The 12,333-nt window shown below is 34.5% G+C and overlaps 1 protein-coding gene across 1 annotated transcript; it reads left to right on the top strand.

The window, feature by feature from the left end:
- The first annotated feature begins 11,387 nt into the window (after window positions 1-11,387).
- LOC113324333 lies at window positions 11,388-12,074 on the top strand. Its single transcript, XM_026572649.1, has one exon. It carries the CDS (start codon window positions 11,388-11,390, stop codon window positions 12,072-12,074), a length of 687 nt encoding a protein of 228 aa, XP_026428434.1.
- The last annotated feature ends 259 nt before the right edge of the window (window positions 12,075-12,333 follow it).

The raw sequence follows: 12,333 nt of genomic DNA, 5'->3' as shown, positions 1-12,333 counted from the left end.
AGAAGTTGAGTACAACATGAGCCAACAACAATATATTATGCTTCACATGTGGACATGGATTGTGAATTTTGTTTCTTGCTATGCCAAGCCACAATATTTAGTCCTACATAGTAGAAACCCCCTGATGTACTTTTTCTGTCTTCTACACATTCTGCCCAATCAGCATCTGAATAAGCAGAAAGTTCATTGTTAGTATCAAAAGTGTAAGATAGACCATACCCGACTATGTGATTTACATATTGTATGATCCTTTTTGCAGTTGCAAGATGAGATTCCTTTAGATTAGCCTGAAATCTAGCACAACAACCAACACTAAAAGCAATATCAGGTCTAGTAGTTGTAAGATATAAAAGACTACCAATAATAGATCGATATATTTTTTGATTCACATTCACTCCTTTCTCATCTCTGTGTAGTTTACTAGTAGTGGGCATAGGTGTCAGTTTTGGAGTTGACTTATCCAGACCGAACCTTGAGACAAGATCATTTGCATATTTTTCTTGGGATAGGTAAATTCCATCCCTATGTTGCTGAATTTGTAATCCTAAGAAGAACTTTAATTCACCAACATTGCTCATTTCAAATTATTTGCCAAGAGAGACTTGGAAATCTTTTGCAAGTTTATCAGAAGTTTAACCATAGATGATATCATCTACATAGACTTGAGCAATGACAACATCTTTCCCACTCCATTTGGTAAAAAAGGTTTTATCAGCTCCGCCTCTCGAAAAACCTTTCCTAAGACGAGAAGTAGTAACTTTTTCGAACCAGGTTCTAGGTGCTTGTTTTAACCCATAAAATGTCTTTTTAAGCTAAAGAACATGATTTGGGAAATCAGGGTTTTCAAAACCCTTCGGTTGAGCGACATAGAATTCTTCCTTTAGAATTCCGTTTAGGAACGCAAATTTTATGTCCATTTGAAATAGCTTAACCTAAACAAAACAAGCATGAGCTAATAATAACCGAATGGAATCAAGGCGTGCCACATGAGCAAAGGTTTCGTCAAAGTCAATACCTTCAATTTGTGAATATCCTTAAGCGACAAGTCTGGCTTTATTTCTGACAATTGTGCCAAATTCATCAGACTTATTCTTGAATATCCATTTAGTACCAACAATATTGATATTGGAGGGACAAGGTACTAGTTCTCATACGTCTTTTATTTGAAATTGATTTAACTCTTCATGCATTCATTCACCCAAAAGATATCGCTAAGAGCTTCATCAATATTTCTCGGTTCTACTTGTGAAAAATAACAACCAAAATTGCAAATATTTTGAAGTTGTCCTCTTGTCTTAGCAGTAGAATCTCTTCTTCCAATAATACTGTTGGGATCATGATTCCTTTGAACCCAGAGGTGTCGTGGAGGGACACGTTCTTGTTCGACAAGAGTAGCCTGATCAGTGCTCTTCTCCTCGTCACTAGAAATATCAGGATCAATAATAGTTGGGGTAACTTCAACTGAATCTGGGATTACTTTGACTTTATCAATTGTCTCCGTTGGAGGCAATTCAGCAGGAGGATTATCATGATGAAAATTACTAACATCATCGATTAACATTAGCAGATTCCATCATGACCTGGGTTCTGAGATTAAACACTCGAAAACCACGACTATCAGAAGCATAGCCAAGGAAGATACCTCCATCACTTTTGGTATCAAATTTCCCTCTCTGTTCTCGATCTTTTAGAATGTAGCACTTACTTCCGAACACTCTGAGATAGTGGAAGTTGGGTTTTCTACCATACCACAACTCATAAGGAGTGTTTAGGGTTTTACACCATAGGTAGACACGGTTGATCAAATTGCATGTTGTAAAGACAGCTTCTCCCCAAAACCTTAATGGTAAGTTTTTGTTATGGAGCATTACCCTGGCCATTTCCTGGATGTTCATGTTTTCTCTTTCTGCAACTCCATTGGATTGAGGAGTGATGGGTGATGAATATTGTTGAATAATCCTCAGTTCGTCACAAAATTCAAACACCTTAGTTTCATGGAATTCAGTTCCACGGTCGCTTAGAATTTTCTTTAGCTTGCGACCTTGTTCGTTCTGGATTCTTTTAACAATAATCTTGAATTCATCAAGGGTTTCATTATCATGAGATAGAAATGCAACCCAAGTGAATCTGGTGTAATCATCTACCATAACTAAAGCATACTTTTTACCAGCAACCGTGGGTTGTTGAATTGGTCCGAAGAGATCCATATGAATTAAATCAAGCGGAGCTTTAGTGAGAATATCTCGAGATGATTTTTGGTGAACTTTCGTTTGTTTACCCTTTTGATAGGAACCACATACCCCATCAATCTTTGCATTGATTTTGGGAACGCCTCTAACAAGTTCTTTGTTAATGATCTTAGTTAGAAGACAATAATTGATGTGACCAAAATGCTCATGGCAAAGATGTGTAGATTCCACCTTAGTCAAATTGCAACAGTTGTTGAACTGAGTATTCAGAAGATAACAGTTGTTTTTACCACGAGTTCCCTGAAAAATTACTTTCCCTGTTTTGTCTACGATATCGCATCCATTTGCATTAAAGATAACTCTATGGCCTTTGTCACAAATTTGACTAATATAAAGAAGATTTGCAGTCATACCTTTTACGTATACTACATCATGGATTTCAAGTACGCCGGGAAGTTTGATCGTACCCTTCTTGATTATGTAGTAGCAACTCCCATCTCCAAATATCACCGGACCTCCTTCATAGTCGTTTGAGGAAACAAACCATGTGAGATCACCTATCATATGTCGGCTACATCCACTATCAAGAAACCATTGAAAGGGTGATGTTGATTTTAAAGAAAAAGCTCCCAGATTAACACTGCTTTCCTGTTTAGGATTTCTTGTTAGTTTTGTACATCCTTTTAGAGAAGTAACCAGTTGTTCAGTTTTCTTATGAAGATTACTTGCAACTTTCAGACTCTTCTGGAAGGACATACAAGTATGTTGAAAGTGATTAGAGGAATCACAGAATAAACATGGACCAACATCATAAGCTCTTCTGAGCAGTTCTGAGTCATATCAGTTTCCACAACGTCTGGACATTGTTTATCATCTGACTTACGATTGTTCTTCATAGTAGAACAACTAGAGTTATTCAAATCAATTGAAGGAATTTTGACAGATTTCAAATCCTTAAGCATTGCAATTTCTGCAACAAGATCAGAGTTGATCCGGATTTGTTCATCCAACTTTTTCTGGAGAATAACCAGTTTATCAGAACTTTCTATACGATTGTTTTTTAATCTTGGTGAAGCGTTTCTAGATACTTTACGGTCCATATAGTCAGATCGCTACAAACACGGACTTATAAGGTCTTTAAACGTATTTGCCTGCTCTACTACCAATTGAAAAAGCGGGGGTCTAACAACCACACCCAATATTTCGGTTAGAAATCTATATGGACTAACTCCAATATACTTTTAAGAGAATCAACTAGACCGTCAGACTCAAACTTAATAAAAGTATATCAAAGAGATATATCTCACTTTCTCGATTCAATACTTACTCAAGCAAATAGAAATCTGTGAGTCTAATTGAATACAAGAGAAATCACTTGAACGGTACCAAAGACCAATGTTCAAGGATCAATCAATTTCAATCAACAATCAAAGGTTGGATTTCCCAATTGATCGATTCAACGCATAACCTGTGATATTTCAATTATATAACAAAATATAATGCGAAAAAGAAATAACACAGACACCAGAAGTTTTGTTAACGAGGAAACCGCAAATGCAGAAAAACCCCGGGACCTAGTCCAGATTGAACACACATTGTATTAAGCCGCTACAGACACTAGCCTACTACAAACTAATTTGGTATGGACTGTAGTTGAACCCCAATCAATCTCACACTGGTCCAAGGTACAGTTGCGCTCCTTACGTCTGTGATCCCAGCAGGATACTACGCACTTGATTCCCTTAGCTGATCTCACACACATCTAAGAGTTGCTACGACCCAAAGTCGAAGACTTGGATAAACAAATCTGTATCACACAGAAAAACCTACGGTAATAGATAAATCTGTCTCCCACAGAAATACCTACGAGTTTTTGTTCCATCTTTTGTTAAATCAAGGTGAACAGGAACCAATTGATAAACCAGACTTATATTCCCGAAGAACAGCTCAATATTATCAATCACCTCACAATAATCTTAATCGACTAGCGAAAAAAGATATTGCGTAATCACAAACAATGAGACGAAGATGTTTGTCACTTCTTTTATATCTTGCCTATCGGAGAAATCAATCTCAAGCCAATCTTACAATTGTACTTCGTACGATAGAAACAACAAGATCAGATCACACAACTACAAGAAAAATAGTATCGGTCTGGCTTCACAATCCCAATGAAGTCTTCAAGTCGTTAACCTACAGGGTCTCAGTAAAAACCTAAGGTTAAAGGAGAATCGACTCTAGCTAATACAATTAGTATCACATAGAAGGTGTGGGGATTAGGTTTCCCAGTTGTTAGAGTTCTCCTTTATGTAGTCTTTCAAATCAGGGTTTGCAATCAATGTTAACTTAGTAACAAAGCATTCAATATTCACCGTTAGATGAAAACCTGATTAGACTCAAGCTAATATCTTTCAACTGTTAGATCGAAACTTAGCTTGTTACACACAAATGAAATGCACGTTTATTTAGGTTTGTGTAACCGTACCCAAACATGTACATCTAGTTGGTTCAACAGTAGTTAACCAAATGGTTAGCCATATGAGCACTTTCATATCAACCATATTCTTCTGTACCATAACTAGTTCAAATGACTCAAATGAACTAGTTATAGAGTTGCTTAGATATTATAGAAGTATACAAGATACAATCAATGCAAATCAAAAATGATTTGATTCACTCGAATCGATCCATGAACTTTATATCCACGGTTTGCAAACTTGCATTCCTTAGTTTATATAAGTTTTAGTTCACGAATAATTGTTTTTAGAAAATAACCAACTTAAGTACGCATATTGGTACGTGGACTTAAGTACCCGGAATAAGTTTGTTTTTAGTTCACAAACTCCAGCATAAATTTACGGGATGTGAACTACTGACATTACGCGGACTTGGTACGCGGACTCTAGTTCCGGATTTCCTGAGCAGCAAAGTACGCATACTTTGGTTCAAGGAATAAGGACTTATACACGTATGAGTTACCACACGGTGTTTATATCCAACCATGGTTATATAATATAAACTCTCATTTTAATCATTGAAACATTCTTAGAGGACGTTATATAGTTGTTGTTCACACACTATTTTTCATCAAAGCAATTTTCAAGTAATTGAAACTTAATATGACTTCCGTCACTAGTAAAGATGAACTTGTCCAAAGCGAAAGATTACCAACACATATTTCGAGAAATAGATAAGCGATATAAACTCTGCTCGAAATAGTAAATGTGTATAATCAAAGTCTATATAACAAAACGACTTTGTGTCAAGATAAGAGATAGAGTAGATAGACTTTTGAGTGACAGATAAGTTCAAGTCTCCGCATACCTTTTAGTCGATGAAGTTCCACCAGTTCCTTGAGTAGTTCTTCGTCTTTGTATAATGATCGCCATGGAGTCTTGATATCAACTATACTTTCTATCCTAGTCCGAGACTTAGCCATAAGTAGACTGGAAATCAAGACTTATAGTTTTGATCACTAACATTGGCAAACATGCTTGAGATAGAAATGTATGCGAGTTCGACCGAGCAGTGCTCTAACATATATCATCACATATATTCCATCAGTGTCGCAACCTAATAGTGAGTCGTTCACCGACTCTGAAATATGCAAGTTCATATTTATGACATTCCCCGCTTCTCATGAGACAAGTAACTAGCCCAAACAGTCAAATATACTTTATCACTTTTAACAGGTGACCCGTTTTTGACATTTTGGCCATTTATAATGACCCGACCCTCCAAAGTTATTTCCCCCCTTAGCAACTGCGGTTATTCGGCGGTATATGATTTCAATGATCATTGTTGCGGTCATCCAGCAACAATTTCCTGGGAGGTAACACATTCTCGAATTTCTCTCCAACACGCTAGCTGTAGAATTCCAATTATGCTGAAAAAGTCTCAGTGGAAAGTTTAAGGTATACCACTATATATATTTGAGCATTGCTCGAGTAAATTACAAAAATTATTCTTGAGAATTACTAGTAAAGTCAAATATACGTGTTTATATATACACCCTAGGGAAATTGAGTAAGAATGAGCTTGACATGAACTTGGCCAAAGTCTCAAAGGAAAAATCAACGCAGGAGATTGAAATTTTGCATTACGGTTTATGAAATAGTTAGTTTCAAAACCAAGAATGTCCATTTAGAAAATTAAACGTGCCTAAGAGCTATTTTTGTCATGTTTCGATTATTTCATTCTACATGCAGAGTTGTCCTTTGTGTAAATTTTTATAATCCAAACAATTCATTATTTTAGAGGCGTAAAATAAGGATTTTGTTTCCACCTAAGGTATGTTTTGTCTTTTTGAGACAAGAGTAATGTTAGTTGTAATCTTGTTATTATATAAAGTAATATGCTAAGCAAAAATTATCTACATAACTAACTTGGAAAATTTAACAGTTAAACGTTAAATGCCACAGATATATGGCGTAAAATCTAGTGGGGATCTTGAACATTTTATTTATTTTAAAATGGCTTAAAACCAAAAATTATGCTTAAATAGAAGTCTACTACCTATAAAGGAAGGAATAAAAATTTCCTAACCTGATGCTGATGAATTTCAAACTCGGATCGTTGGTATCATCATCCAACGACTTTACCACTATACTACAGTTGTTTGTACCTAAAATTACTTCTAGGCACTAAACACGATTGATTTAATGATGATGATGAAAAACTAGGGTTATAAAGCGAATTAAAGATGAACAATGGAGACAAAGAATTTAACGTGGTTCGGTGAATTGTACCTACGTCCACGGAGAAATCCCGTTGGGAGAGATTTATTGATTTATGTATTACATTTACATTTCTTCGGGATAGCTAACCCATAATTCCATATATCATAAGGGTTTATGATACATGTATTTATATAGTTTATGTAACCCTAATTTTGATATAAACTTGATGTGTAAGCTAACCTGGGCACCAAGACATGTGGAAACTTCTGAAATCTTCCTTCACGAGCTAGACGGTCTTGATTAGCACGCTCTCCGTCTATTTTATAGTAGGTACGAACATCGCCCTCTATTAACCTTCAACTTGTTAGGGTTAATTGTAATACCCCGATATTCAGAAGTGGTTGGCCGAATGGAATATAAGTAATGGTTTGTCCTTCCCTAACACCGAGGCCTTTTCAGCACAGTTGTCTCCAGAGTTGGCAGAAAACTCTTCAGTTAAGTGTGCTCGGACGGGAGCAATCCAGGGACGGGTGACCATCCAGGAAATTTCTGTTGGATTACCGTAGCGATGCCCGTTGAAAACCCCACACTGTCGGATAACCGCAGTGGCTAAGTGGGGACAATATCGGTGGAGGGACGGGCCATTACATATGGTATCAGAGCAGAAATTAGATTCTTTCGGATCTAGTTGTTGCACAAACAATAATAAATGTTAACCGTGTTTCAATAAAATTAGTTGTGTTTCTTAGCTTGAGATTTTCTGTCACTATCTAACCTTAAATTTAGAAACTAAATTTCTTGAAGTGTGTGAGGTTGTAATATCCGTCCCAATTTCAAGGGCATTTTTGCCTTTTACCGAAAAGGTAATTTTTTAATTTTATAAAAGGGTATTTTTATAATTTTAGGGGTTTTAGCATGTGCCTAGCATTTCGTTGCTTGTTAAAAGCCCCGTTTGAGATTGCTTTTTTTCAACCAAAAACACTTTGTAACAAACTTGTAACAAATTTTTACCAAAAATTGTGTTTGGTAAAAAAATTCAAAATGCTTTTAGAGAAAAGTACTTCCATTTTAGGTCTGCTTTTAAAAGCTACTAAACACTAGCTTTTAAAAGCTGAAAAAGGACCCACATAATTTGATTTAATTGATTCTAATTTTCAACTTTGTTACTTTATTACAAAGATAACTTTTACCCTAGAATATCGTAAATTTATCATTATATTTCTAGCCTATATTTTGTTCCTCTATTTTCCATTTTTTAAAAATAATATATATAATATAATAGTAATTGCAATAATAATATTTTTTAAAAACAAACCATAATCATAATTTTTTTAATTGTATGATAAAAATAATTATAAAAAAATCAAAACCCTTTTTTTATTGGTTTTCTATTAACAATAATAAAAAAAATAAAAATGAATATTACTTATATTTTATTAAATATATTAGAATTAGAAATACAATTTATTATAATTAAAATGTATTTAAAACTAATTTTTAAAACATGTCTATTTTCGTCATTAACCACGTCACCAGCACTTTAAAATACCAATTTATCAAACAGAATTTACAGTTTGTTAATTTCATCATTGGATAGGCTACTAATGCATGAAAATTTCTTGATGTACGCACGTAAACGCTGAATTAGAAAACTTTGACCAGTTGAGATTCCTTGCTCAGATTTGGTCCATTTGGACTAGATCTGGGCAAGAATTCTTTTTTTCTTTCAAATTTTTTGGTAGTAGGTAATGAATAAGATGTTTTTACATCGTTTCGGGTGTCTTTTGACATATTTCTTCGCCGTTTTGGGGCGATTTTTCTTCGTCGTTGTGGGACGAGTTTTTCAAATTTTAATGGCTGGTTTGTGGCTTGCTTATCTCGATTCAAAAACATCGACGATTCATCATTACATCGCTTTCAATCAGCATCTGTGTTTGTGTGGATCGAAAAATTCATGGGAAAATTACTCCTTTGTTTTAGGAGCATCTGTCATCGAAGAAGACTACAATCTGATTAAATGGTCGGAAATCATTTCCCGATATACCATCATCATCATCTCTCCTTCATACATAAGAAGAAATTGGATATATTTACAGTTTATTGCTCTTTCTCTTCGCGATCTACTTGTAATTGATGTCCTTATTTGTATTAGGGTCTTGATTATCCTGTATTTTGATGTTTTTGTTATTTTTGTAAGTGAACATGTAATCGTTGTTTTGATTTTAATGAATTGAAATATGTTGATTGTCCAAAAAAAAAAACTTTGACCAATTTATTTGTTAACCGAATTATCTTTGGAATGTATTTTTAGCGCCAAGTGTCGTGACATTATTAGTGGATAGTTATTTATGGTTTTAATCAATATTTTTTTTTATTTGAAGCATAAATTTAATCAATATGACTATAAATATCAAAGTTTCCGTAGTCTGTTTAAGAAATTTCATCGGAGTTAGGTTATAGTGGGAAAAATAAAAAAGTATAACCTAGCCTAGCCGCAACCCTTTCTCATCCTTCCTTTTCTTCAAGTGCAAGCAGTAAGTGATATATAAAAATCGAAATATCAATTAAGAAGGGTAGTTAAATTTCAGTTTGTTGTTGAAGGCATAATTTCGGTGATAAAGCTATTTGTTATATTTTTGGATTTGCGATTTGAGGTAGGCGCAACACTAATTAAATCTTATTTTTTTTATTTGAGTTAAAATTATTTAAATTCATATTTATTGGTTTTAATTATTATGATGATGTGCGATTGATAGTATCTTATTTAATAATTTCATGATGATATTGAAGTTGTGTGATGTATGTATATGTTTGATAAATTATGGCCCTTGGGAATTGATGGTTGCTTCCCAAAAGACTTACCTTTTTGACGGGGTACGGGATATCCTTGGGAGTTGAAGGTTGCCTCCTTAAAACAACATCGGGCTCATTAGGAGTTGATGGTTTCCTTTTATTTGATTGCTAAACCCATGGTCTCCCTGGAGCGCGCAAATTGATTTGATAGTTTTTTTAATGGATGTGGTGTTTCCATGTGCTTGTGATGTTTTTAATCATGCTAATTGTTTTCAAAAGGAATTGAAAAATATTTCATAAAATGTTTTGTTGCTTCTTTTCCTACTAGGTGTCACAACTCACGTCGTTTCATGACAAAAAATTCCAGATATTATGGCACCACGAGGAGCTAATGACGGAAAAGCATAAAGATTGGATTTATATGCTACAATTAGTATTTTGCATAGGATTTATGATTGAAAACTTGTAATAAAATATCATCAAACTCTTTTAGACGATTTATTGAGTATTGATTGATTATTAGTATTTTGGAAATTAATGGTTAATGTGTAACCAATTAAACAATGCTTTGTTAAGAACGTTATATTTGATTAGGCAATGAAAATTTCCGAGTCATGGTGGTTTGACTGTTAATGATAATTATCCTATAATATATTTTCGTTTATTCTATTTTTAAACTATGTAAAACTCCTTCGGAATGTATTGATAAGATTTTCAGATTTTCCAAGTTATAGAAGTATTTTTAAAACAATTGTTTATCACTGTATTAAAACAAGAAATTTTCTGACAGATTCAACTATATCCTGTTTAAAAGTAATTCTTTGACATGTTTTAGGCTTTGGTGTCTTCGGAATACATTGCACAACATTAAATTAACTGATAGCTGGAAAGAATAAAAATTAGAGCTTTGCGAATCGGGCGAATTTTTGAGTCATCCCAGTAATACAAATCGGTTTTCAAAAATCTCAATGATCATCTAAAATCTAAGATCCTTTTATCAAGTCTCTTCTTCGGGTTATCTTATTCAATCATGTTTTATGTTTTCTTAGTATTATGAGTTTGTTTCGATCCTTAATTAGAAATGTGGTTCTGGTTTTTTCTCTTTTGTTTTAGAAATATTAGAATTTTTCTTTGTAATAATGTGGCACTAAAATTTTCTTCCTGTTTTTGAAGCTCTTCAGTAGTGTTTTAGTGGTGATCCAGTGGTCGTTTGTACAACAATGGTGAAGGAGATTTTCAATCTCCCCTTGTCTTACTGGTAAATCTTGTATCTTTCATGGATATGTTCAAATTCGCAAGAATAGTTGGAGCCCAAAAAACAGTGGTGTTTTTGGTGTTATGTGTGGTTTATTTGTCAAATAACATGAGGTTTGCTACGAATTATCATCATTACTCTTCTTCTATGATCGATAAGGTGTCTTCTACACAAAATCGCAGTTGCAGAATCAAAACTCTCGAGGGTAAAATGGGTAATGCTCCGAAGAAGAAAGCGCAATCTATGGAGTTTGAAAATTTGAAAAACATTTCCAAGTCATAGATCAATTTCATTCCGAAAAATCTTCTAGAGTTTACTGGGTATGAGCTGGGTCAACAGGATAATTTTGGAAACATGGAAGAAAAAAGGTTAAACCCTAACCCTAAAGGAAAAACTATAAAGCTGGTTCTGGAGAAGACTTTCCTGCAAAAATCAAAAGAAAGTAACAAAATAAGAAAAAACTGCAAAAACATGTCTCACCCAAACAACTTGCAAGTGGCAGCGTTAACAAGAAGAATGCAGAATGCTAATCTCAATCTCAATCAGGTTAGGGATGTGAGAAGTAGCTTGATCTCAGTTTCTGAGATAGATAAAGCAGCTAACAAGTGGAATAATTGTCTTATTGGAAAGATTATTCACAAAGACACTATTGAGCCTGATGACGTGAAGAAAGAAATCAACATCATTTGGAGACAATATAAAAGAGTGGAAATGAAAGTTATGGGTCGAAATCTCTTTGTTTTCAAGTTTAGAAATGAGAAAGATAAGCAAGAAGTCTTCAAGAGAATCCCATGGGTGATTAATTTCATGTTATTTGTGCTACGAGAGTATGATAACTCAATCCCATTGGAAAACTATACTTTCACTCACCATATCTTTTCGGTGATTTTTCGTAACCTTGCACTGGAACATACTGATGATGGTATAATTGAGAAGATGGCACAAGACATTGGCCAATTGGTTGAAGTAGATGGGAAGAAGTGTGTTACAATCAGGGGTAGGGTGGTGACGGCTAAGATCTTGGTTGACTTAAGAGAGCCATTGAAGAGAGGTGTTTGGATTTTTAATGCAGCTAAACAGAAGGTCTGGGTCAAATATCATTTTGAAAAGCAGCCAAAGACGACCCCTCACTGCTATGTTATTGAGCATGATGATTAGAAATGTGAGGATATTGCTTGGAAGATTTTTATTTATGGATTAACAAATAAAGAGTTTGAAGATTTTTATGCTGAACACGCTCATATGGTAGAAGCTTTTGAGAAAAGTAAAGAGAAGAATGGAGCAGTGGAGGAGCATTTTGGATCTTCTAGTGGGCCGGGTCAAGATTCAGATGATGGTTCGGATCCGAGAAGGGCTAAGAGAACCCACGACTCTGGAATTGAAGATAACTATGTTATTCTAGATAATCCTCTAGCAA

This window comes from Papaver somniferum, chromosome 11, assembly GCF_003573695.1.
Source record: "Papaver somniferum cultivar HN1 chromosome 11, ASM357369v1, whole genome shotgun sequence".
Taxonomy (NCBI): Eukaryota; Viridiplantae; Streptophyta; class Magnoliopsida; order Ranunculales; family Papaveraceae; genus Papaver; species Papaver somniferum.
The sequence above is the reverse complement of the archived record's forward strand: the minus strand, read 5'-3'. Positions and strand labels throughout refer to the sequence as shown.

Bases quoted from the DNA above. Each gene is read 5' to 3' on its own strand.
- LOC113324333 (XM_026572649.1), top strand. From the start codon at position 11,388: ATGTCTCACCCAAACAACTTGCAAGTGGCAGCGTTAACAAGAAGAATG.